This window comes from Hyla sarda, chromosome 10, assembly GCF_029499605.1.
Source record: "Hyla sarda isolate aHylSar1 chromosome 10, aHylSar1.hap1, whole genome shotgun sequence".
NCBI classification, from domain to species: domain Eukaryota; kingdom Metazoa; phylum Chordata; class Amphibia; order Anura; family Hylidae; genus Hyla; species Hyla sarda.
In genome coordinates this window covers 13,476,787-13,504,624 of record NC_079198.1, presented here as the reverse complement: position 1 = coordinate 13,504,624, position 27,838 = coordinate 13,476,787, and the positions used below count along the sequence as shown (strand labels likewise).

At 45.9% G+C, this 27,838-nt stretch overlaps 1 protein-coding gene across 2 annotated transcripts; it reads right to left on the bottom strand.

The window, feature by feature from the left end:
* Positions 1–88: 88 nt before the first annotated feature.
* Positions 89–27,455, bottom strand: LOC130293924 (uncharacterized). 2 transcript variants are annotated; one of them, XR_008848326.1, is made up of 10 exons: positions 26,508–27,455; positions 24,655–24,780; positions 21,123–21,287; positions 16,847–16,978; positions 16,592–16,753; positions 14,234–14,350; positions 12,837–12,983; positions 3,286–3,429; positions 2,135–2,206; positions 238–359 (listed from the first exon to the last, which is right to left on the bottom strand). XR_008848326.1 is itself a non-coding variant. In XM_056543218.1 (9 exons), the coding sequence occupies exons 1-9, from the start codon at positions 26,614–26,616 to the stop codon at positions 163–165; spliced, it is 1,299 nt and encodes a 432-aa protein (XP_056399193.1). In that variant the 5' UTR covers positions 26,617–27,455; the 3' UTR covers positions 89–162. The 2 variants fall into 2 exon arrangements, 1 of the variants encoding a protein (XP_056399193.1); XM_056543218.1 differs by lacking the exon at positions 2,135–2,206 and having other exon boundaries at positions 89–359.
* Positions 27,456–27,838: the final 383 nt, after the last annotated feature.

Sequence of the window (27,838 nt, the reverse complement as noted above, 5' to 3'; positions counted from 1 at the left end):
CGGCAACTCGCACATAGCTTCAGTGTGTCTGCACGTAGCGGCGTATTGCCGCTCCGAGCAGGCACAGGTAAAGGCAACATACAGCGTTCCTTCAGCGGCGGATCTGCAGCGTAAAATACGCCGTAAATCCCTTTGTCGGAACGTACCCTTAAACTACATATTCTACATTAAGTCTGACCACATTATGAACAAGATAGTTGCACATAGGATATTAGGAAAATGTCCACTACTTTTTGCTGGAACACTACATATTTTTGTTTCCTGAATAATTTTATTATTAAAGGTCGCTGTTATATTTCCACTATCACATATACTGGGGTGGGCGCAGCCATGTAAGACTTCTTTGCTTGTTAAAGTCTCTGTGGATAAACAAATACGAATAATAATAGTTAGTAAGAGACAGGTTTACATTGTGATCACACAGGTTTTGCCAATGTAAAGATATAGGGGACGCAGAGGAAGCAATTGTACCCAGGGGCTGGGGTCTGACAGCAACTAGATACCTATCCCCCAAATAAGAAGACCCCAGTATTATACAGTACATTGGTCCCTCAACATACGATGGTAATCCGTTCCAAATGGACAAAAGTTTGTTGAAACCATCGTAAGTTGAGGGATCCGTGCAATGTAAAGTATAGGACAGTGGTGTCCAACTTGCGGACCTCCAGGTGTTGCAAAACTACAACTCCCAGCATGCCCGGACAGCCGTTGGCTGTCCGGGCATGCTGGGAGTTGTAGTTTTGCAACATCTGGAGGTCCACATGTTGAAGACCACTGGTTGAGGAAGTTGTACTCACGTGTCCCCGCCGCTCCAGACCGTCACCGCTGCCCTGGATGTCGCCCTCCATCGCTGTCACCGCGTCCCCGGGGTGTGCCCTGACGCTCTGGGAAGGTCTGTGCTGCCTGGGAACGTCACTCTGATGACGACGTGATGACGACGATGGAGAGCGCCGACGATGCAGGGGATCCCAAGGAGTACGCTACGGAGCCCCGAGGACAGGTAAGTGATCATCAGCGGACCACCGGGGGCACCATAAACGGCTATCCGGTGGCAGCTGAAGCAGTCTGCGCTGCCGGATAGCCGTTTATGCGCTGGCCCCGACATACAAAAGCATCATATGTTGATGCTGCCTTCAACATGCAATGGCCTCTGAGATGCCATCGTATGTTGAAATGATCGTATATCACCCCGATATACGATCATTTCAACATACGATGGCGTCGTAGGTCGGGGGGTCACTGTAATGGGCACATGGTGCCAATTACGGTATAAACAAAAGATAGGGATAAAAGAGTGTGAAAGAGGTGCCATAAAATATCATTTTTAATATTACTTCCTAAAATACTGGAAAATTACCTTTAAAAAAAAAATAAAATAAAAAATTTAATTAATGGTACTGAAGACCTCATATTGTTGTGTATTTATATTCTAATATGTGTTTTTATATTCTAAAATAGGGATCCCACATACCAACTGTTCACAGCTGTGACCTCAATAGTCAACAATATGAACCCAAAAACTTAGAGGGGGTGAAATTTCATGCCCCCTCCCATAGACTTGCATTGATATAATGCATTGGCTTAAAAGGGGTACTCCGATGGAAAATATTTTTTTTTTATTCAACTGATGCCAGAAAGTTAAACAGGTTTGTAAATGACTTCTATTAAAAAAATATTTATCCTTCCAGTACTTATTAGCAGCTGTATGCTACAGAGGAAATTCTTTTCTTTTGAATTTCTTTTTCGTCTTGTCCACAGTGCTCTCTACTGACACCTGATGTCTGTATAAGGAACTGTTCAGAGCAGGAGAAAATCTCCATAGCAAACCTATGCTGCTCTGGACAGTTCCTGACATAGACAGAGGTGTCAGCAGAGAGCACTGTGGACAAGAAAAAAATCAATTAAAAAATAAAATAATTTCCTCTGTAGCATACAGCTGCTAAAAAGTACTGGACGGGTAAAGATTTTTTAATAGAAGTAATTTACAAATCAGTTTAACTTTCTGGCATCAGTTTATTTAAAAAAAAAGTTTTCCACCGGAGTACCCCTTTAAAGGCGTTGTCCAGTTATGTAAAATGCATCACGCTTTGGCGCAAAAAAAACGCTGCGCCCAAGAAAAGCGCCAAACACTTACAAGTAGGGCGACCTGCCATGACAGCCCCTTCTGTACTGAGCACACAGGTCTCCGCAGCACAGGCAACTCAGTCTGAGGGAAAATAAAAGGGAACTTCCAATTTGGCAGCTCACAGCTGTTTGTGAGGTGAAATAAAAATTGTGCCGTATTTATTAAAGTCCTTGCGCCTTTTTTGATAAATTCGGCACACAACAGCAAAAAACTGTACAAAATAAAACCACACAAAAAAGGACTTTGCACAGCAAAACAATGACGAATCTCCCCTTATATGTGTAATTATTTTTATTTTTTTTAAATAAGAATAAACCTACTTTATTTGACTATCTACTATAATATTTATATTCACGATTATATCATATCAAGAGGTTTTCAGTTATGGAGCCTGGAGGGGCCATGCACTCAGCATTTTAGTAGGTAAGATGCCATTTTACTAACAATTTTACATGGATTTTCTGTAACACATTGTGCTCCGGTCGCATGCGCTGGCCATGAGCGCATTGTCTCGCTCTCCCCTGCTGCCGGCGGGGCTGGGATTCAAATCGAGGGACGCACCTGCATGCGAATCCCAGCCCGTCACTTACCACGGTCCTCTGCTGCCTCCTCCACTGCCTCTCAGCTCCGGCACGCGTGTCCCCATCTCCTAGGGCGCGCGCGCACCGGAGCTCTGAAATATAAAGGGCCAATACGCCCATAATTATGTGCAACATCTGACACTATTCTATAAGTCCCTGTACCTCCCATTCTTCCCTGCCTGATCTTCAGTGCCATTTGCCTGAGATTAAGCGTACCCTTTGTCTGCTTGCCTAGCCTGTATTGTGACCCTTCCGCTACGTTACCTGACTACGCACCTTTGCCGCCTGCCTTGACCTTCTGCAAAGTCCGACTTCGTCTCTGCCTCATCCTACTGTACTTCGCCTCCCCCAGCTACCTGTGTGGTCGAGTCGTATTGGGGGTAGCGACCTGGGTGTCGCCTACCGCAGCAAGCCCATCCTGCCTTGCGGCGGGCTTTGGTGAAGACCATCGGCACCTTAGACTCTGCTCCCCGATACGGCCCATGTCATCTGCCACACAGGTTAGTGAATCCACACCCAGTATCATTACAGCTTCCATTGTGCAAAATAACTAAACAAAGTAAGTAATTTGGCGATTACCATCTATCTCTATCTTTGTGTAAGAAATACATTGTGTTGCGTTCCCGGTACAATTAATATGATCTCTACCAGAGCAGTTATTGTAGTTTATAAGATAACAGGATTCACAGATGAGTCCATTGTTTTCATTGTTTTCTGAGGGCACTAGAAAGAAAAAATACATAATCATTACAGTGTAAACCATGTTTATCAAATATGCAATTAAAGGGGTTGCCTGATCTGCTCATACACCTTCAATAGGAGGAGCTTCAGGACAAGAGTGATGGTAACCTTGTAGGGACCTTGTAGTGAGTCCCTCTAAACCTTGGACACGTGCCATAAATGTATGGTGCTTTGTCGTGGTACTTCATGCACAACGCAGTACATTAATGGCGCTGCTATGAAGCGAGTACAGGAGCTGCATGAGAGGAGCCAAGATCAGGGTGTAGTCCTGTGTTCTGGGTCAGAATCATGAGAAAAGTAGAAACAAGTCTGTTCCAAAAGTAGAAGCAAGGCTAATGCCAATTGCCCCATTTATTCTGATGCCAAATTGGAGACAGGAATCTTTCCTTCCTGACTCCAATATGGCATCAGAATAAATCCTTGGATCAATGTTCTGTCCCCATAAATCTAGTATCCATAACCAGTAATATTATATTTCTTCCAGAAAACATCCAGCCCCCCTTGAACTTGTCTATTGAGTCAGACATCACAACATCACGTGCAGAAAGTTCCATAGTCTCACTGCTCTTACAGTAAAGAATCTCTGTCTGTGATGATGGTGAAACCTTCTTTCCTGTAGATGTAGCGGTTGCCTCCTTTTCATGGTTACCGGCCTAGGTATTAAAAGATCACTAGAAAGATCTCTGTACTGTCCATTCATATATTTATACATTGTGATCAGATCCCCCTAAGACGTCTTTTCTTTAAATTTGGAACCTATCTTGGTCATGTAATCCTCCCATACCATTAATTATCTTTGTTGCTCCTCTCTGCACCCTCTGCAGTTCAGCCATGTCCTACTTATATACAAGTGTCCAGAATTGGACACAATACTCCATATGTGGTCTGACTAATGATTTATACAGAGGTAACTATGTCCCTGTCCCGATCCTCTATGCTTCTCTATACATCCCATGACTTTGTTAGCCTTGGCAGCTGCTGCCTGGCATTGATCACTAGAGTAGAGTTTACTGTCCACCAGTACCCCAAGTCTTTTTCGATAGTAGTTTTACCTAATGTCTTATTATTTAGCACATAATTGTACATTTTGTTTCTATATCCCAAGTGCATAACCTTACATTTATCCATGTTAAACTTCATTTGCCATGTCTGGGCCCCGCGTATCCAGCGTTCCCTTATCTCACCTTACCCAGTTTAGTGTCATCTGCAAAAAATGAAATTCCCCTCTGTAATCCCTGTACAAGGTCATTTATAAAGATATTGAAAAGCAGTGGATGCAGTACTGCCCCCTGTGGTAACCCACTTGTAACTGGGACCGAACCAGAGTAAGTTCCATTGATATCCATCCTCTTTCACGGAGCCAGTTATAACCCATTTATATTTACATACTGTATATATATATATATATATATATATATATATATATAGTTCCAAATAAATGCAGCACTACTTATCTAGTCCAACAAACAATGGTGGTGCCAGCATCCAAAAAAGACTCGATCAAAGTCCTCCATAGACAGAAACCAAAAACAGGCGCAGCACTCCAAAAAACAGTGTGATTTAATATCTCATGTCAGCATTACAACGTTTCAACTCCTCCTGGAGCCATTTTCAAGATATTAAATACACATACACTGTGTATATATCTATATATATAAAACTCAATGTGTGCTTGTATGTATATGTGTGTATGTTCCAGCATCACGTCCAAACGGCTAAAGATATTAACATGAAAATTGGCCACATGTTACCTATATGTCACCAACAAACATAGGAAAGTTAATTGACCCTTAACTACCCCCATTTGTGAGGGTCGGGGTTTTTGTTTGAAGTCCCATGCAAGTCAATGGGAAATGTATGTTCCCACATAACTTCCGCACGGCTGGAGATATTTCAATACCTGGTACACATATTACAGGTCGGGATAGGAGGTTGGGATATGAGGTCTGGATATGAGGTCTGGATAGGAGGTCGAGATAGGAGGTCGGGATAAGAGGATGGGAAAGGAAGACGGGATAGGAGGTTGGGATATGAGGTCTGGATAGGAGGTCGAGATAGGAGGTCGAGATAGGAGGACGGGATATGGGGTTGGGATATGACAACAAAATATGAGGATGGGATATGAAGTCAAAAGCTTCCTCCTTTGTTTATTTTCCTCCCCAACAAGGATGAGGAAGGAAAAACCGGGCAACACCGGGTACTCAGCTAGTATATATATATATATATATATACAGTACAGAGCAAAAGTTAGAAGTTTGGACACACCTTCTCATTCAGAGTTTTCTTTATTTTCATGACTATGAAAATTGTAGATTCACACTGAAGGCATCAAAACTATGAATTAACACATGTGGAATTATATACATAACAAAAAAGTGTGAAAATATGTCTTTGATTACTGCTTTGCACTCTCTTGGCATTCTCTTGATGAGCTTCAAGAGGTAGTCACCTGAAATGGTCTTCCAACAGTCTTGAAGGAGTTCCCAGAGATGCCTAGCACTTGTTGGCCCTTTTGCCTTCATTGGGTTCAGGTCCGGTGACTGTGGAGGCCAGGTCATCTGGCGCAGCACCCCATCACTCTCCTTCTTGGTCAGATAGCCCTTACACAGCCTGGAGGTGTTTGGGGTCATTGTCCTGTAGAAAAATAAATGATGGTCCAACTAAACGCAAACCGGATGGAATAGCAGCCGCTGCAAGATGCTGTGGTAGACATGCTGGTTCAGTATGCCTTCAATAAATCCCCAACAGTGTCACCAGCAAAGCACCCCCCCCCCCCCCCCCCACACCATCACACCTCCTCCCCCACACCATCACACCTCCTCCTCCACACCATCACACCTCCTCCCCCACACCATAACACCTCCTCCCCCACACCATCACACCTCCTCCCCCACACCATCACACCTCCTCCCCCACACCATCTCACCTCCTCCCCCACACCATCACACCTCCTCCCCCGCACCATCACACCTCCTGCTCCACACCATCACACCTCCTCCCCCACACCATCACACCTCCTGCTCCACACCATCACACCTCCTCCCCCACACCATCACACCTCCTGCTCCACACCATCACACCTCCTCCCCCACACCATCACACCTCCTGCTCCACACCATCACACCTCCTCCCCCACACCATCACACCTCCTGATCCACACCAGCACACCTGTGAAGTGAAAACCATTTCAGGTGACTACCTCTTGAATTTCAACAGAAGAATGCCAAGAGTGTGCAAAGCAGTAATCAAAGCAAAAGGTGACTACTTTGAAGAACCTAGAATATGACATATTTTCACACTTTTTTGTTATGTATATAATTCCACATGTGTTAACTCATAGTTTTGATGCCTTCAGTGTGAATCTACAATTTTCATAGTCATGAAAATAAAGAAAACTCTGAATGAGAAGGTGTTTCCAAACTTTTGGTTTGTACTGTGTGTATGTATATATATATATATATATATATATATATATATATATATATATATCACAGTTCATAGTTAGCAGCTATGGACCATACTTGCCATTCAGATAGGATTATGTTCTCCTGGGTATATATCTGTGTTAACTCTTTTGGATGCTTATCATCGTCTCATGCGGTACATGTATTATGTGCATTAGTGGGTGTGTTATTTATCTGTTCCTCAGTTTCACCAGATATATCCTTGCAATAAAAGTTGGACTTTGCTTCTTTGTTAATTAATTGCCGGGGAAGGTTTAGCTGTCGGTCAAGTTATGTATCCGCACATATAAGGAGGACAGAACTGTTACGCCGAGCGCTCCGGGTCCCCGCTCCTCCCCGGAGCGCTCGCTTCACTCCCCCCGCTGCAGCGCTCCGGTCACGTCCTCTGACCCGGGGCGCTGCGATTCCGCTGCCAGCCGGGATGCGATTCGCGATGCGGGTAGCGCCCGCTCGCGATGCGCACCCCGGCTCCCCTACCTGACTCGCTCTCCGTCTGTTCTGTCCCGGCGCGCGCGGCCCCGCTCCCTAGGGCGCGCGCGCGCCGGGTCTCTGCGATTTAAAGGGCCACTGCGCCGCTGATTGGCGCAGTGGTTCCAATTAGTGTGTTCACCTGTGCACTTCCCTATATCACCTCACTTCCCCTGCACTCCCTTGCCGGATCTTGTTGCCATTGTGCCAGTGAAAGCGTTCCTTGTGTGTTCCTAGCCTGTGTTCCAGACCTTCTGCCGTTGCCCCTGACTACGATCCTTGCTGCCTGCCCCGACCTTCTGCTACGTCCGACCTTGCTTCTGCCTACTCCCTTGTACCGCGCCTATCTTCAGCAGCCAGAGAGGTGAGCCGTTGCTAGTGGATACGACCTGGTCACTACCGCCGCAGCAAGACCATCCCGCTTTGCGGCGGGCTCTGGTGAAAACCAGTAGTGGCTTAGAACCGGTCCACTAGCACGGTCCACGCCAATCCCTCTCTGGCACAGAGGATCCACTACCTGCCAGCCGGCATCGTGACAGTAGATCCGGCCATGGATCCCGCTGAAGTTCCTCTGCCAGTTGTCGCTGACCTCACCACGGTGGTCGCCCAGCAGTCACAACAGATAGCGCAACAAGGCCAACAGCTGTCTCAACTGACCGTTATGCTACAACAGTTACTACCACAGCTTCAGCAGTCATCTCCTCCGCCAGCTCCTGCACCTCCTCCGCAGCGAGTGGCCGCTCCTGGGATACGCTTATCCTTGCCGGATAAATTTGATGGGGACTCTAAGTTTTGCCGTGGCTTTCTCTCCCAATGTTCCCTGCATCTGGAGATGATGTCGGACCTGTTTCCCACTGAAAGGTCTAAGGTGGCTTTCGTAGTCAGCCTTCTGTCCGGAAAAGCCCTGTCATGGGCCACACCGCTCTGGGACCGCAATGACCCCGTCACTGCCTCTGTACACTCCTTCTTCTCGGAAATCCGAAGTGTCTTTGAGGAACCTGCCCGAGCCTCTTCTGCTGAGACTGCCCTGTTGAACCTGGTCCAGGGTAATTCTTCCGTTGGCGAGTATGCCGTACAATTCCGTACTCTTGCTTCAGAATTGTCCTGGAATAATGAGGCCCTCTGCGCGACCTTCAAAAAAGGCCTATCCAGCAACATTAAAGATGTTCTGGCCGCACGAGAAATTCCTGCTAATCTACATGAACTTATTCACCTAGCCACTCGCATTGACATGCGTTTTTCCGAAAGGCGTCAGGAACTCCGCCAAGATATGGACTCTGTTCGCACGAGGCGTTTCTTCTCCTCGGCTCCTCTCTCCTCTGGTCCCCTGCAATCTGTTCCTATGCCTCCCGCCGTGGAGGCTATGCAGGTCGACCGGTCTCGCCTGACACCTCAAGAGAGGACACGACGCCGTATGGAGAACCTCTGCCTGTACTGTGCTAGTACCGAACACTTCCTGAGGGATTGTCCTATCCGTCCTCCCCGCCTGGAAAGACGTACGCTGACTCCGCACAAAGGTGAGACAGTCCTTGATGTCTACTCTGCTTCTCCACGTCTTACTGTGCCTGTGCGGATGTCTGCCTCTGCCTTCTCCTTCTCTACAGTGGCCTTCTTGGACTCTGGATCTGCAGGAAATTTTATTTTGGCCTCTCTCGTCAACAGGTTCAACATCCCCGTGACCAGTCTCGCCAGACCCCTCTACATCAATTGTGTAAATAATGAAAGATTGGACTGTACCATACGTTTCCGCACGGAGCCCCTTCTTATGAGCATCGGATCTCATCATGAGAGGATTGAACTTTTGGTCCTCCCCAATTGCACCTCGGAAATTCTCCTTGGACTTCCCTGGCTTCAACTTCATTCCCCAACCCTGGATTGGTCCACTGGGGAGATCAAGAGTTGGGGGTCCTCTTGTTCCAAGAACTGTCTAAAACCGGTTCCCAGTAACCCTTGCCGTAACTCTGTGGTTCCTCCAGTAACCGGTCTCCCTAAGGCCTATATGGACTTCGCGGATGTTTTCTGCAAAAAACAAGCTGAGATTCTACCTCCTCACAGGCCTTATGATTGCCCTATCGACCTCCTCCCGGGCACTACTCCACCCCGGGGCAGAATTTATCCTCTCTCTGCCCCAGAGACTCTTGCCATGTCCGAATACGTCCAGGAGAATCTTAAAAAGGGCTTTATCCGTAAATCCTCCTCTCCTGCCGGAGCCGGATTTTTCTTTGTGTCCAAAAAAGATGGCTCCCTATGTCCTTGCATTGACTACCGCGGTCTTAATAAAATCACGGTTAAGAACCGCTACCCCTTACCCCTCATCTCTGAACTCTTTGATCGCCTCCAAGGTGCCCACATCTTTACTAAATTGGACTTAAGAGGCGCCTATAACCTCATCCGCATCAGAGAGGGGGACGAGTGGAAAACGGCATTTAACACCAGAGATGGACACTTTGAGTATCTGGTCATGCCCTTTGGCCTGTGCAACGCCCCTGCCGTCTTCCAAGACTTTGTCAATGAAATTTTTCGTGATCTGTTATACTCTTGTGTTGTTGTATATCTGGACGATATCCTAATTTTTTCTGCCAATCTAGAAGAACACCGCCAGCATGTCCGTATGGTTCTTCAGAGACTTCGTGACAACCAACTCTATGCCAAAATTGAGAAATGTCTGTTTGAATGCCAATCTCTTCCTTTTCTAGGATATTTGGTCTCTGGCCAGGGACTACAGATGGATCCAGACAAACTTTCTGCCGTCTTAGATTGGCCACGCCCCTCCGGACTCCGTGCTATCCAACGCTTTTTGGGGTTCGCCAATTATTACAGGCAATTTATTCCACATTTTTCTACCATTGTGGCTCCTATCGTGGCTTTAACCAAAAAAAATGCTGATCCCAAGTCCTGGCCTCCTCAAGCAGAAGACGCCTTTAAACGACTCAAGTCTGCCTTTTCTTCGGCTCCCGTCCTCTCCAGACCTGACCCTTCCAAACCCTTCCTATTGGAGGTTGATGCCTCCTCAGTGGGAGCTGGAGCTGTTCTTCTACAAAAAAATTCTTCCGGGCATGCTGTCACTTGTGGTTTTTTCTCTAGGACCTTCTCTCCAGCGGAGAGGAACTACTCCATCGGGGATCGAGAGCTTCTAGCCATTAAATTAGCACTTGAGGAATGGAGGCATCTGTTGGAGGGATCAAGTTCTCCTGTTATTATCTACACCGACCACAAGAACCTCTCCTACCTCCAGTCTGCCCAACGGCTGAATCCTCGCCAGGCCCGGTGGTCTCTGTTCTTTGCCCGATTTAATTTTGAGATTCACTTTCGTCCTGCCGATAAGAACATTAGGGCCGATGCTCTCTCTCGTTCCTCGGATGCCTCAGAAGTTGAACTCTCTCCGCAACACATCATTCCACCTGACTGCCTGATCTCCACTTCTCCTGCCTCCATCAGGCAGACTCCTCCAGGAAAGACCTTTGTTTCTCCTCGCCAACGCCTCGGAATCCTCAAATGGGGTCACTCCTCCCATCTCGCAGGTCATGCGGGTATCAAGAAATCTGTGCAACTCATCTCCCGCTTCTATTGGTGGCCGACTCTGGAGACGGATGTTGTGGACTTTGTGCGAGCCTGCACTATCTGTGCCCGGGATAAGACTCCTCGCCAGAAGCCCGCTGGTTTTCTTCATCCTCTGCCTGTCCCCGAACAGCCTTGGTCTCTGATTGGTATGGATTTTATTACTGATTTACCCCCTTCCCGTGGCAACACTGTTATTTGGGTGGTCGTTGATCGATTCTCCAAAATGGCACATTTCATCCCTCTTCCTGGTCTTCCTTCTGCGCCTCAGTTGGCTAAACAATTTTTTGTACACATTTTTCGTCTTCACGGGTTGCCTACGCAGATTGTCTCGGATAGAGGCGTCCAATTCGTGTCTAAATTCTGGAGGGCTCTCTGTAAACAACTCAAGATTAAATTAAATTTTTCTTCTGCATATCATCCCCAGTCCAATGGACAAGTAGAAAGAATTAACCAGATCTTGGGTGATTATTTGCGACATTTTGTTTCCTCCCGCCAGGATGACTGGGCAGATCTCCTCCCATGGGCCGAATTCTCGTATAACTTCAGGGTCTCTGAGTCTTCCTCCAAGTCCCCATTTTTCGTGGTGTACGGCCGTCACCCTCTTCCCCCCCTCCCTACTCCCTTGCCCTCTGGTCTGCCCGCTGTGGATGAAATTTCTCGTGACCTTTCCATCATATGGAGAGAGACCCAAAATTCTCTCTTACAGGCTTCATCACGCATGAAGAAGTTCGCGGATAAGAAAAGAAGAGCCCCTCCCGTTTTTTCCCCTGGAGACAAGGTATGGCTCTCCGCTAAATATGTCCGCTTCCGTGTCCCTAGCTACAAGTTGTGTCAAATTAATCCTGTCTCTTATAAACTTCTTCTTCCTCCTTCTCTTCGTATCCCTAATGCCTTTCACGTCTCTCTTCTCAAACCACTCATCCTCAACCGTTTTTCTCCCAAATCTGTTCCTCCCACTCCTGTTTCCGGCTCCTCGGACATCTTCTCGGTCAAAGAAATCTTAGCTGCCAAAAAGGTCAGAGGGAAAAATTTTTTTTTAGTGGACTGGGAGGGTTGTGGTCCTGAAGAGAGATCCTGGGAACCTGAGGACAACATCCTAGACAAAAGTCTGCTCCTCAGGTTCTCAGGCTCTAAGAAGAGGGGGAGACCCAAGGGGGGGGGTACTGTTACGCCGAGCGCTCCGGGTCCCCGCTCCTCCCCGGAGCGCTCGCTTCACTCCCCCCGCTGCAGCGCTCCGGTCACGTCCTCTGACCCGGGGCGCTGCGATTCCGCTGCCAGCCGGGATGCGATTCGCGATGCGGGTAGCGCCCGCTCGCGATGCGCACCCCGGCTCCCCTACCTGACTCGCTCTCCGTCTGTTCTGTCCCTAGGGAGCGGGGCCGCGCGCGCCGGGTCTCTGCGATTTAAAGGGCCACTGCGCCGCTGATTGGCGCAGTGGTTCCAATTAGTGTGTTCACCTGTGCACTTCCCTATATCACCTCACTTCCCCTGCACTCCCTTGCCGGATCTTGTTGCCATTGTGCCAGTGAAAGCGTTCCTTGTGTGTTCCTAGCCTGTGTTCCAGACCTTCTGCCGTTGCCCCTGACTACGATCCTTGCTGCCTGCCCCGACCTTCTGCTACGTCCGACCTTGCTTCTGCCTACTCCCTTGTACCGCGCCTATCTTCAGCAGCCAGAGAGGTGAGCCGTTGCTAGTGGATACGACCTGGTCACTACCGCCGCAGCAAGACCATCCCGCTTTGCGGCGGGCTCTGGTGAAAACCAGTAGTGGCTTAGAACCGGTCCACTAGCACGGTCCACGCCAATCCCTCTCTGGCACAGAGGATCCACTACCTGCCAGCCGGCATCGTGACAAGAACATTTGCAATTAACGGAGATGCAGAATGCAGATACTTACAGGTTGGTATTGGAGAAATACAGTGGTCGGTATAACAGCAGGTGGTGTTTTTGGATATGCTCTTCTGAGCCGTGGTGATGATCCCGGCACTGTCACACTCCGATGAATATCCACATCTTCTGAGCAGCTCTGTAAGTTGCCTTCTTCCTGTTACATAAAACCACAGCAGTTAATGGTTCTAACCAGTCAAAACTAACAATCTAAATATTACAAATATAAAAAGTATGAACTAAAAAGTATATTCAGTTGATAAAAATTACATCTATCAAACGTGCCGTTAAAATCAAATTCTTATAACCACAGACAGAATTACTGTAAAAAGGGAATCCTCTATACTACACCGCACAGGAGAGATCCTATATACTACACCGCAGAGGAGAGATCCTATATACTACACCGCAGAGGAGAGATCCTATATACTACACCGCAGAGGAGAGATCCTATATACTACACCGCAGAGGAGAGATCCTATATACTACACCGCAGAGGAGAGATCCTCTATACTACACCGCACAGGAAAGATCCTATATACTACACCGCAGAGGAGAGATCCTATATACTACACCACACAGGACAGATCCTATATACTACACCGCAGAGGAGAGATCCTATATACTGCACGGCAGAGGAGAGATCCTATATACTACACCGCACAGGAGAGATCCTATATACTACACCGCACAGGAGAGATCCTATATACTACACCGCACAGGAGAGATCCTATATACTACACCGCAGAGGAGAGATCCTATATACTACACCGCAGAGGAGAGATCCTATATACTACACCGCACAGGAGAGATCCTATATACTGCACCGCAGAGGAGAGATCCTATATACTACACCGCAGAGGAGAGATCCTATATACTACACCGCAGAGGAGAGATCCTATATACTACACCGCAGAGGAGAGATCCTATATACTACACCGCAGAGGAGAGATCCTATATACTACACCACACAGGACAGATCCTATATACTACACCGCACAGGAGAGATCCTATATACTACACCGCAGAGGAGAGATCCTATATACTACACCGCAGAGGAGAGATCCTATATACTACACCGCAGAGGAGAGATCCTATATACTACACCACAGAGGAGAGATCCTATATACTACACCGCACAGGAGAGATCCTATATACTACACCGCAGAGGAGAGATCCTATATACTACACCGCACAGGAGAGATCCTATATACTACACCACACAGGACAGATCCTCTATACTACACCACACAGGACAGATCCTCTATACTACACCACACAGGACAGATCCTCTATACTACACCACACAGGACAGATCCTCTATACTACACCACACAGGACAGATCCTCTATACTACGCCACACAGAAGAGCTGACAGATCCTCTATACAGACGCATTTATACTTACCATATGTAGTCTTTGAGATAATGGTGACACACACATCATATTCTGTTGAACACTTCACAAACCGCTCACATGTATGGTCAACAGATCCACGACATTGCCAGCATATCAATGAGTTGTCTGTATTAAATATAGGCATATGTTACTATTTTAATACAGACAATATATACATGTACACACACACACAAATTACAGGTGTTCCACTTTCAATTCATTTTCTTTACATTCGGATCAAAGAGGGTCAGTGGTGATGGAGTTCTCATCTTTCACAGATCCATTTTCAGCATACCAGCAGGAGACAGCAATAGTGATTCTCTAAGCCAGTTGGGGACTAAAGTTTCAGAAGTAGCAATAAGGATATAAATGGCAGCCAGAGTGGGAGATATTCTTCTGCACACACTTGTGAAAATAGAATAGAGGGCCTGCACAAGTTCAGTGGGAAATGTTAGTCCTTGTAGATTCTTCTCCTGGTGCGCAACTGCTAATAGTCATGTAATGGCCGATGGTACCTGGCAGTGCTCTAGGTGTTATAGTAACATAGATAAAGCCACATCACCAGAAGATGAAAGAACAAGGTCTGAGAGTTGTGTAATTCAATGGGTAACTTTACTGAATATTATCTGATCATCCACATACTTGGAGACATAGGTTTTGAAAACTTTTTAGATCCTACATTAATGAAATGGCAATAGGTCATGTGGTTGGTACCAGGGTTGGACTGACCCGGATCACACGCAGACAGTGCTGCCTTATGCTGTTTGTGCTGTACATGCACATACAACAGAAGGCGTACCCTCTGTGGGACCTGCATCTGCGGCCTACCCAGAGGGGAGACGTGACCTTCGCCCCCACGCAGCACGCAGTGGAGGTGCCGATGATGTCACTCATCAGCACATGCGCTGTGGAGGAAGGAAGACCCAGGCCCCTGCTGCACTCCAGAGGAGAAGATTGCTGCGCTAGACATCAGGTGAGCATAATTATTTTTTCGTTTTTTTAACCTGGGAATAGGGAAAAACTCTGCAACTATGAGGGGGAAATATGCTGCCTACACCTGATGGGGGAACTATGCTGCCTACACCTACTGTGGGGAAACTCTGCTGCCTACATCTACTGTGGGGAAACTCTGCTGCCTACACCTAATGTGAGGGACTATCTACTATGTTCCTGCCTATCTAATATGGGGGCAAACTTCAAAATTAATAGGAGGGCTACCTACTACCTACATAGGGGGTTTTCATGCAAGAGGCAGCTATCTGGGAGATTTACCTACAAGGAGCATGACTACCTACCTGGGGGACATTACCTACCTGGAGGCATGATCTACTAGTAGCCACTACCTCCTGGGGACATTACCTACCTGTAACTTCCATAAGCAACACCTTATTTTCTGACCGCTAACTCCCGAGACTAAACTCTGAATCCGCCACTGGGTGGAGGGGGTACTTAACTAACTACCTGGCTACCTAACATTTTACCTGGATGTCTAACTACTTACCTACATACCTAGCTGCCTAACTACCTACCTACATATCTTGCTATATACTTACATACCTGGCTACCTAACTATGTACATACCTAGCCTTCATACATGGCTGCCTACATACCTAGCTAGCAACCTGGCTTCATGACCAACCTACCTACCTGCCCTTTTACTGTGCAGGACACCAAGTAGGCCATTATTACAGTTTGTGGGCCTATAGATGGGAAGATTGTGTAGAGGAGAGAAGGGCACTGGAAAAATGCAGAATCTTACATGTTTTTCCTGCAGATGTTAAGAGATCACCATGGCGGTCTGATCCGGACGGAGAAGAAAAGGAAAGAGGACGCGGATGATCAGAAAAGACGTAATTGTGAGTCCCAAGATGTAACTGTAATCACTTACAGTATATGGTATACAGAGCCTGTGTACAGCTGATGTCTGCCGCCATATGATCCTGTATATAATCACTTATATTGTATACAGATCTCTGTACAGCTGGTATCTACTGCTATATGGTCCTGTATATGATCACTTATATTGTATACAGATCTCTGTACAGCTGGTATCTACCGCTATATGGTCCTGTATATGATCACTTATATTGTATACAGATCTCTGTACAGCTGGTATCTACCACTATAATGGGCACTGTATATAATCACTTATATTGTATACAGATCCTGTATAGTATACTGGTCTGTGTATAGTGGTTTTATTTAGTACAGTATGGCAGTATTATCCAGTTATTGTGTGGTGGTATATATTTCCTCCTCGTATACTGGTATTATTGGTCATGGAAAACAATGTGTTTGGTCTGAACACATGTAAGTCTAACTTTGAGTACTGTATTAGCAGCTATGAATACAATAAAACGCCCTCACCCACTGGCAAGGAACTTATTGGTTTTGCCGTCTTGCAGGATGTCTGTGCAATTTCTGTGCCCATTGAATGATCATCATTACGATAGAAATCCCCAATTAAGGGTTGTGTATAACAATATTGATATGATGCACAGCCAGTTACATACTCTTTTGGAGACCTGTCTACATAAGAAACAAAAGAAAAAAAACAAGGTATTCAGTATAGGAGATGTAGCCATGAAGACAAGAGATTAATATGGTGACTGTGTGATTTACCGCTTGTAAACTCGAAACACTTTGTCTCATCTCCAGTGCACTTCATGGCATAGGTCGGTTCATTTTTAACCTCTAAGAAGGTAGACATCGCGGGGCACACCAGTCCATTATGTGTATTATTTTGTTTTCGCACTACAAAGACAAAGTAAAAAAAAAAAAAGAGTTAATCACTAAAGGGGTTCTCCACCATAAGGTGATTTTAGTACTTACCTGCCAGACAGTAATGGACATGCTTAGGAAGAATCCGTGCTTGCCTTGGGGCTAATTGGCTAACTGTTGTGAGATTACCATAACACTGTGGCTATGTTTTTGTAAACTGGGTATTTCCTGTTGGATTTCGTTCTCAAACTACACATTCCATAGTTCCATGCTTGTAAGTTTGAGGTCACTTTCCTCCCTCCCACACATCAGCCACCCCATCCATTGAAACACAAATGAGTTGCATTCCATTCAAAAGACCAGTGTTTTCTAATCAGGATGCCTACAGCTGTTGCAAAATGATCTGTCTCCCTCTCAGTGATTGCTCCACCCCTTAAAGCAGATAGGCTCCCTGTCATCACCTGACCAGTGAGATCACATCTCGACGCACTGCAACCTGAGAAATTTTGTATGCTGTTAAAAATAAATATTGGGGTGAAAATCACAGAAGAATTGAGAGACCACTGTCACACACAGGTACAGACACTATATTATGGACTACACTAACTTTACAGCCCCTGTAGCATAGTCAAATAAAAATAAAAATCCTGGAATACCCTTTCAAGGGATTTGCAGTCGTCTTACACCACTCAATGATAGTAATAGTAGTACATTGCTTTAGATCTGTATGGGTATACTACTCATTTTGGGTCAGTTCACTGGAATTGTCTGTCATTTTCAGTTTGCAGTCAACATCTGATTCGCATATGGCAGCACATTTGCCGAGTTGAATGCACTACATTGTACCAGTAAGTGAAAGCCTGATGCATACAGCATTGCTTACATCATTGCTTACCTCCTGCTCCTGTATGTACTTTCTGTGGCACTCTTTGCTATCGGTGTAGGGCTACATGGAAATTACATACATTAAACAGGTAGGAGGGGTCCTTGCTGCTGTACACTGTGTGCTGAGGCATATACTGGCCCTTATTTACTAAGAGTGTTGAGTTTTGGTTTAGTGGGATTTTTTGGATCTTTTTTTCCCCTACTGATTTACAGTTTGGGACGGTACTTTGTTGTGCATGCAGGTTTTTGGCACAGTGTGAAATGAACTTCATAAAAATTGCAAGATTTAAAAAATAAATAAATAAATACAAATTTTAATTCATTTTTTTCTTTTTCTTTTATAGTTATGTTTGAATTTAGACAAAAAAAATATTATTGTTTAAAAACAATATAAAGAGGTTATGCTCAACATTTAGTTTATCAAAGTACATATCTTTTATTCCCAAGTGGTTTTCTGTGAAAACCACTTGGGCAGTGTTAAAATAGTTTTGTGAGAACATTTCTCACCCCCATTTTCCTTGGCAGATTATTCTAGACCCATTTAATAGGTAAAAACTTAATAAATGTGGGAAAGAGAGAAAATGGCGAGAAAATGTCCCATTTCACGGTTTTCCAGAGGTATTGTCACTTTTTTGTCCTCAATGTCGCACGTGTTTTGCACAAAAATTTTGGCGCATAACCCCACCAAAACTGTTTAGGAACCCATTAGTAAATCAGCTGCCACGCCCCCTCCCATAGACTTGCATTGAGGAGGCGGAGAGTGACATCCCACGGGGGCGGAGTCGTGATGTCACGATCTTCCGTTCCAGTGGTCGGGAGCCAGAACCTCCAGCGCTGCCGGAAGCAGATACAGGTGAGTGCTGCATGCTATATTGCGGGGGTCCCCAGCTAGCGCACAAGCATCCCTGCAGTCTCAGTCCGGTGGCCGCGTCCAGATAGGAGCACCGAGTGCCGTTTCCAGTGGTGAGTGCGGATATCTTTTTTCTTGCGATACCAAGAATTTTTTATACTTTGCTGCTCCTGTGAGTAAATACGATTTATTAAGTTGCTTCACTAATATCTGGCTACTATGCATTGATTGATCAATATTTAGCTGTTTGATGATAAACATTGTATATTTACGGCACTGCCACCTGGGCTTTGCAGTCGTGTGCCATGTACCAGTGCCGCTACGGACAGGTAATGCAGATAACACTGATGACAACAAAACTTACCTGATCCCATTCCGTGCACCGGTTCTCCCACTATCTTTTTCGGTATCTTATGTTCCGGGACTTGGAGCATGGGTGGAGCTTTGTGATGTCACCACTCCCGCTTCTCTTCTGGACCCCAATTCTAGTAAACAGTGATGTCATAAAACTCCGCCTATGCTCCAAATCGGCTCCGGAACGGAAGATACCAAAGAAAGTATAGTGAGAATTGAAGCATGGAACAGGATCAGGTAAGTTTCCTTGTCATCAGTGTCACCTGCACTACCTATCTGTACCGACAAGTTAGGGTGAAACTTGTTCAGTTAGCTCATGAAATTAGGATACTGAGCTAGAGCATCAGAAAGTCTACATCTACATTAGATATTTACAAGTTTAAAAGCACCAGAGTCCAATATCTGCTATAAATTATAGTCTGCAAACAAGGCTCAAATATGTGGCGTCACCCTTAGTTGGGATGAGTATCAGATGGTGGCTAAAGCACCCTCATCTGGAGTTGTTGTAAAGTACGACAAGTGCAAGTAAAACACTGAGGATGGCCTTGAATAATAACAGGAATGCATCCTCTACCAGGACTGATGCCCAGTTTGGAGTCAGTTGAAGATGGGATAGACTCCTATGAACAGCCGATGTGCTGCCGATGAGGGACAGATGCCTGATGAAGCAGCTGTGCTGTGAAACGCGTTGCATTATGGGTGAATAAACGTCTTCATTCTACTACTTGGCTGTTGAGCGCCAGTCTATCCCGTCTACCCCCTGGAGTTCTACTTTTTGCTATACTTGACGAGACGTGGAGTGGCTGCTGACATCTTATCTCTATTCTATATTCTGATCCATTGTTGCACTTGGTGGAGTGTAACTCATTGCGGTAAGTGCAAACATCCACCTAAACTGTCTTTTGTGCAACAACGGTATCACGCTACGGAGCGCTGTCTGTCTTTTGTTTCTAATATCTGCTATAAATCATAGTCAGCTAACAAGGCTCAAATATGTGGCGTCACCCTTAGTTGGGATGAATATCAGATGGTGGCTAAAGCACCCTCATCTGGAGTTGTTGTAAAGTACGACAAGTGCAAGTAAAACACTGAGGATGGCCTTGAATAATAACAGGGATGCATCCTCTACCAGGACTGATGCCCAGCTTGGAGTCAGTTGAAGATGGGACAGACTCCTATGAACAGCCGGTGTGCTGACGATGAGGGACAGACTCCTAGTAACAGCCGGTGTGCTGACGATGAGGGGCAGACTCCTATGAACAGCCGGTGTGCTGACGATGAGGGGCAGACTCCTATGAACAGCCGGTGTGCTGACGATGAGGGACAGACTCCTAGTAACAGCTGGTGTGCTGACGATGAGGGGCAGACTCCTATTAACAGCCGGTGTGCTGACGATGAGGGACAGACTCCTATGAACAGCCGGTGTGCTGACGATGAGGGGCAGACTCCTATGAACAGCCGGTGTGCTGACGATGAGGGACAGACTCCTAGTAACAGCCGGTGTGCTGACGATGAGGGGCAGACTCCTATTAACAGCCGGTGTGCTGACGATGAGGGACAGACTCCTAGTAACAGCTGGTGTGCTGACGATGAGGGGCAGACTCCTATTAACAGCCGGTGTGCTGACGATGAGGGACAGACTCCTATGAACAGCCGGTGTGCTGACGGTACTTTCCCTGATACCAGCTAACCCCCACAGGAAAACAGTAAAGCTTTGCCGGAAAATAAACTATAAATCTTTATTAACAATCACAGACAACGTGTCTTGAGAGGGTGACACCTCTGGATCTGATGAAGAGAGTCATCACCCCCTCGAAATGTGTTGTCCTTGTTCGCTAGCTGGTATCAAGGAATGTGTGGGCAGCACGCTGCCTGTTCCTAGGAGTCTGTTCCTCATCATTTGCTTGTCCCTGTACCTTTTTCTCCTTTCCTAATTATTTTATATCTTGAAGCAGGGTGGTATCTAGCGCAATCATATATTTCTGTGGCTGAGAGACCCCTTTAAAAATTGTTTCATACTAATAACAATTAATTGGCATATTATACAGCATAAATGAACAAGCCTTAAGGATCCCCCCTAATACCTACATGAGGAAATCGAAATCTTGCAGTTATCTGGGCTGCAACAATTTATGACGAATGCCATTTTATGTGATGGGGATGACATTGTGCCTCTATTTCCACAATCTGTTGGATCCCCACATTGTCTACTTATGTAATATGTATTCGCACGACTGAGTTGTCTTTGCAGAACTGAGAGATAGAAAAAGAAAAAGCTGATTTTAGTTCCATAAGTCATAATTACAGTTGTGGTCAACAATGTAGGCACTGCCGAATATTACACATAACCTGTAAAATATTTCTTGGATTTATTTATGTAAACAAAAATGTTCGATATAGAAAAGACACAAAAATAGCAAATTCTACATTCTAAAAAAGCTCTACAGTTCTGGCACTTGATATTAAATTTTATTTACATTTATTTTTTATTTTTATTTTTTACCATGACTATGCAATAATGAAGTTTAGTTATGGAGTCCAGCCCCTGTACATACTTAATTCTGTAGATAAGTGCTGTTAAACAATCAAGGGTAATAAATTATTAAAGGGGTACTCCGCTGCTCAGCGTTTGGAACAAACTGTGCCAAACGCTGGAGTTAGCACAGGGAGCTCGTGATGTCATAGCCCCGTCCCCTCATGACATCATGCCCCGCCTCCTCAATGCAAGTCTATGGGAGGGGGCGTGGCAGCCATCACGCCCCTCCCATAGACTTGCATTGAGGGGGTGGGACGTGGTGTCATGAGGGGGCGGGGCTACACCATCACGAGCTCCCTGCATCGGCTCCTGTGCCAAACGCTGAGCAGCATACAACCCTCCACTGATCACAGGATGGGGACAAAGTTGTCTCTGATATGAATGGTGCATCCGTCACGCCCCCTTCCATAGACTTGCATTGAGGGGGCTGGGTGTGATGTCACACGGGGGCGGAGTCGTGACGTCACGATCTCCCATCACCATGGTCGTGAGGCGTTAGGATGAGAGCCTCCAGTGCTGCCGGATCCGCAACAGTTGGGTGCAGCAGCCGAGATCGCGGGGGTCCCCAGTGTCGGGACCCCCGCGATCTGACATCTTGTCTCCTATCCTTTCGCAGAGTACCCCTTTAATCAGCCGACCGGAGTCAAACGGTGACTCTGGTCGGCTCATTTTTGACTTGTATGCGGTTTCCTGACCGGACCTAAAACCATAGTATACTACGATTTTAGGTCTAGTCACAAAACTGGATACGGTTCAAAAATGAGCCGACTGGTGTCACCGTTTGACTCCGGTCGGTTCGTTAAAATAAATGGCGTTCAGCGCTGGTACGGCTGGTGTACGGGAGAGCCCGGTTTGCCCCTCCCCCAGCCGGCACCCGTAATGTAAAAACGAATTGTGAATGCAGCCTTATTGGGATTCTGTTCTATATCAGCCCGTTTAGCACTCCCTAGTAAGGTCTGGCGAATTGGCTAACTAATTATTGATGGGAGACCTGCTGTGCCATGATCTTTGACTACTATATGTAAAATAAGGTAGGTATCTAACTCCCAGCCTATCAATAAAGTCTCCTGTTCAGAATTCTTTTTGTTTACCCACCAAGAGAATGGGGACAAGGTAAATCTAGGTGTAAAGTCAGGGTTAGGCTGGGTTCGCACCACATTTTCTTAAATACAGTTCCCGCATACGGTTGGGAGGAGGGGGGCGGGGCTTAATCGCGGCGCCCGCACTCAGCCGTATTCGGGAACCGTATTTAATGCAAGTCTATGAGCCGACCAGAGTGAACCGCAGCCTCCGGTCGGCTTCGTTTTCAGCCGTATGCGGTTTCCCGACCGCAGGCAAAAACGTGGTCGACCACGTTTTTGCCTGCGGTCGGGAAACCGCATACGGCCAAAAACGAAGCCGACCGGAGGCTGCGGTTCACTCCAGTCGGCTCATAGACTTGCATTAAATACGGTTCCCGAATACGGCTGAGTGCGGGCACCGCGATTAAGCCCCGCCCCCCTCCTCCCAACCGTATACGGGAACCGTATTTAAGAAAACGTGGTGTGAACCCAGCCTTACCAAAAATCTGAGCAGCAGGTTTATGGAATCTGAATCATGCTATTGAGTACAATAAAGAAGTAATCCATGGTAACAGGTCAGTTGAGAAGTAAGGACAACCATACTCTAAATAGAAACCCTGGGATTGAAAGGCAATGTAAAACCGTGTGAGCTCGGCAAGAGAGGCCGCTTGTAATTTAGAAGATGGGCATCCTTAAAGGTGTATTCCATGAACAAAAAAAAAAGAAAAATAAATAAATTAATATCAACTGGCTCCAGAAAATTAAACAGGTTTGTAAATTACTTTTACAAAAAAAAAAAAAATCTTAACCCTTCCAGTACTTATCAGCTGCTTAAGTTGAGTTGTTCTTTTCTGTCTGACCAGAGTGCTCTCTGCTGACACCCCTGTCTGTGTCAAGAACTGTCCAGAGCAGGATAGGTTTGCTATGAGGATGTGCTCCTACTCTGGAAAGTTCCTGACATGGACAGAGGTGTCAGCATAGAGCACTGTTGTCAGACAGAAAAAGAGCAACTCAACTTCAGCAGTTGATAAGTACTGGATGGATTAAGATTTTTTTTTATAGAAGTACTTTACAAATCTGTTTAACTTTCTGGAGCCAGTTGATGGAATACCCCTTAAATCCTCCTTGATGTGTTAGTGCTGTCAGACAGTGACAGGATTGGAGGTCGGGGGATTGCCCTCCCCCTCCCCAGGTACCTGTCGTATGTGGACGCAAGATTCCTGGATACACATATCTCCTCCAGGAGAAGGTGGGTGAGATATGAAGAATACAGGAGAGATTTAAATCTCTGGCAAAACTTAGTTTGTTCTAGAGTTTTTTTTTTTAGATGAAAGGCAGGCTTCGTAGTTGGGCTTCCTGGCCCAGTTCAGATTTTCGGTGTGGCCCAGATCAGCACAGGTGCTGAGGACAGCCAATTCCTGGCTACAGCTAAATCTAGGTGGGACTCAGGATGCAGACAAAGGCTAAGAGTAGCCTGACCCTCTAATGGGATTTGTATTCTGGAAGGCTGTAGACTTTGTGACAATTGCCATTTGTCAATCTCTACCAAGCTTAACCCTCACAGTTCATATAAGGAAGCAGAGCTTACAATACATCCCCTGAGGCCCCAAACATAATCAAACAAGAGATGTTGAATGCTTAAAGGGGTTATCCAGGAATAGAAAAACAGAGAAAATTTCTTTAAAAAAACGCTCCCCTTCTGTTTCCAGGTTGGGTATGGTTCTGCAGCTCAATTGTATCGAAGTGAATGGAGCCAAGTTGTAAAACCACACACAACCAGGAGACAGACATAGAGCTGTTTTTGAAATAAATTAGCTCGGTTTTTCTATTCCTGGATAATCCCTTTAAGGTTCAGCAGTGGGATCCAGGGAGGAAGAGGGCGAAAAGTGTAAACATGGCAGAATATACCTTTTATTTTTTAAATATAAAAACAGTGACTACTGCCTGGAAGGTTTTCAAATACATTTCATCCTCAATCACCAATGGCAGGACTCACTGCAGTCAGGCATTATTCAATACTCACTATTGAATGTCCTTATATACATAGTAAGGCACATTTGGTATAAACCACACTGACGGCTGGGCCCATGGCAGTCAATCGATTCTATGCTGCCAGACTTGTTACAGGTTATACACTTAAAACAATAACCTGGATGTAAAATAAGAAGAAGATGACATGACGTTATATGTATGTATATAAAGCTTAATAATATAGATGAAAAAAAATTTTATATATAAAATAGAATTTAACTGTATATAAAGTACATTAACTGCCTATGTTATTATGTACACCTTGCTAGTACCAGGTTGGTCCCCCCTTTGCCTTTATTCTTCAGGACATGCTTTCTTTAAAGGGGTACTCCGCCCCTAGACCTCTTATCCCCTATCCAAAGGACAGGGGATAAGATGTCTGATCGCTGGGCTCCCGCTCGTGGGGCCCCCGTGATCTCTGTGCAGTACCCGGCATTCATTTTGAATGCTGGGTGCAGGCGGCGGGGGTCCTGACATCACGGCCATGCCCCCTCATAACGTCACACCACTCCCCCTCAATTCAAGTCTATGGGAGGAGGCGTGGTGGTCGCCACGCCCCCTCCCATAGACTTGAATTGAGGGGGCGTGGTGTGACATCACGAGGAGTGTGACCGTGATGTCACAAGCCCCGCCGTTAGTTCCAAGCATTTGGAACAAAATGTTCCGAACACTGGGTCAGCGGAGTACCCCTTTAATGTGTTGGAAACATTCCTACGAGATTTTGGTCCCCTTTCCCAGGGTCCCAAGATAAATATTTATGAGAGGGGTGACGTAAACAGGACCCAGGGGGCGGCATCAGAGGTGCAGATAGTCTTCAGCTACGCCTCCAGTACAGTCAAGAATAAATTTACATATTGCCAGATTGTGTTACATTTTGGGAATGGCTGAACGGATTAGGGTAAGGAATACATTGTTTTACTCGGGATCACCCACACTAAACAATTGTATATTCAGGTTAGTAGAGTTAATCTGTCATCTTCTCTTTATTGGTGCAAATGATGGCTACAGGGGTTTGGGCTGATTGATCAGCACCTTAACAATGCACTTGCGGGGTGCCGATCAGTTAAAGGGGTACTCCCCCCCCTAGACATTTTAAGATGTCTGATAGCAGGGGTCCCGCAGCTGACCCCTGCAATCTTCCTGCTGCACCCGGCGTTCATTTCGAACATCGGGTACAGTGTCAGAGGCTTGTGATGTCGCGGCCCCGCCCCGCTCGTGACATCACGGCTCCATCCCCTTAGTGTAAGTCTATGGGAGGGGGAGTGACGGCCGTCACGCCCCCTCCAATAGATTTAAATTGAGGGGGAATGGAGGTGACATGACAAGTGGGTGGGTCATGACGTCAAGAGCCTCCACCCCGCATCTCCAGTCAACGGCAAGGAGTGGAGATCGCTCCATGCACCGGATGTCCAGGGTGCCACAGCTGAGATCGTGGGGGTCCCCAGGGGTGGGACCTCCACGATCAGACATCTTATCCCCTATCCTTTGGATAGGATATAAGATGTCTAGGGGCGGAGTACCCCTTAAAATGGCAGATGGAGGCCTCCTTGCCGGCTGTTTTCGCTCTACAGGCAGACTGTACTAGCAGCGCGGATCAAACTGATCAATGCCAGGTAATAGAACAGCAATTTTTTTTACCAGAAACTTTTTCTGCACAGAAAAGCTATTAATACCCCATTTCTTCTGCCTGTAACACTCCTATGCATTAGTAGTAGTTTCAGCTGCAGTAATCAGTTTTCTGAATCTGTTATTGGGTTAACTCAGTTAGAAGGCATTGCCCACAGGAACCCCTTTAACCCCTATAAAAAGGTCAATAATAAAAAGAGACAATGAAGTAGAATTTACCTGAAGCCATCAGTATGGTCTGAACAGAGACGAGCAGTAGGACTCTCATGGTGAAGCAGGTTCTGATGTCTGTCGGCTTCTCACTATGTGCTCCACAATAACACATCATACAGGGATCCCAGGGGAGACTCCGGCAGGACACAGGTGTATGAATTTAGAAAGGAGGAAAGCAATGTCAGAGAAAGAACGTAACATCCAAACCACCATAATTAGTGTTCATGCTGCCCTAGGCACCCTGCTGTATCAGGCTTAGTTGACATATCAGGGAGCACTTATGAAGACCGTGCTGGTCTAAAAAGTGTCCCACATAAATGGCTTTACATAATTCAGTGAGCCCCCGCCCCAATGCTAAAATATCCACTAGCTATGAGCTAGCTGAGATTTCAACAGCAGTTTACTCTTGTTTGCAAAAAAAATGGGGGAGCTTGGATGACCACGCCCACATCATCGGAATCCACGCCCAATTCCAAAAAAAACATACCCGCCTGGCGAGTGCTAATGAAAATGGCAAATGTTCACACTACAGCTTTAGCATGCAAATGTTTGCCGTTTTTGCTATTTCAAAAAAAAAAAAAAAAATTACAAAATAAATTGCACATGATAAATACCTCTTATAGTGTTGTGTGCTGGGTTGTTTTTATCCTATCTGTCATCCTAGCTGAGCCTTCACATTCATAAACACAAAATAAAACCTGCTTGTCTAGCACTAACGATGCAGATAAACTTCCTTGTCTATACAGGTGGCTTACTACCAGCCACCCAACACAAGAGTCAGTAAATGTGTTACTCCGGTTTTAATGTCCCCTTTTTTTGAGGCATCAAATATCTGGATTCAAACACCCCACCCCACAGCCTTTCTTGATTATTACTTAGTTTAAAGGGGTTATCCAAGAATAGAAAAACAGAGCTAATTTCTTTCAACAACAGCTCCAGATCTGTCCCCAGGTTGAGGTTGGTATTACAACTTGGCTCCATTCACTTAATTGGAACTGAGCTTCAGAACCACACCCAACTTGGAGACAGACAGGGAGTGGTTCTTGAAAGAAATTATCTGTGTTTTTCTATTGCTGGATAACCCCTTGTGATGAGCTGTCGTCAGCACCTGTGCTGATCTGTACACCTGGAGTGGCCCAGAAAGGGGATAAAAGGCCCTGCTACTAAACCTGCTTTTCATTCCAGTAGGTATAGGGACCCCTCGTGGTTGAATTTTCAAGGGCTAGTTTCTTTATTAAATATTCAAAAACTTTTAAACACCTATATGACAAAGGGTCTTTAATTTTGATCAGTAACAACATATAAAGAGTTTTTGGATCTGACAGTGCCCATTCAAG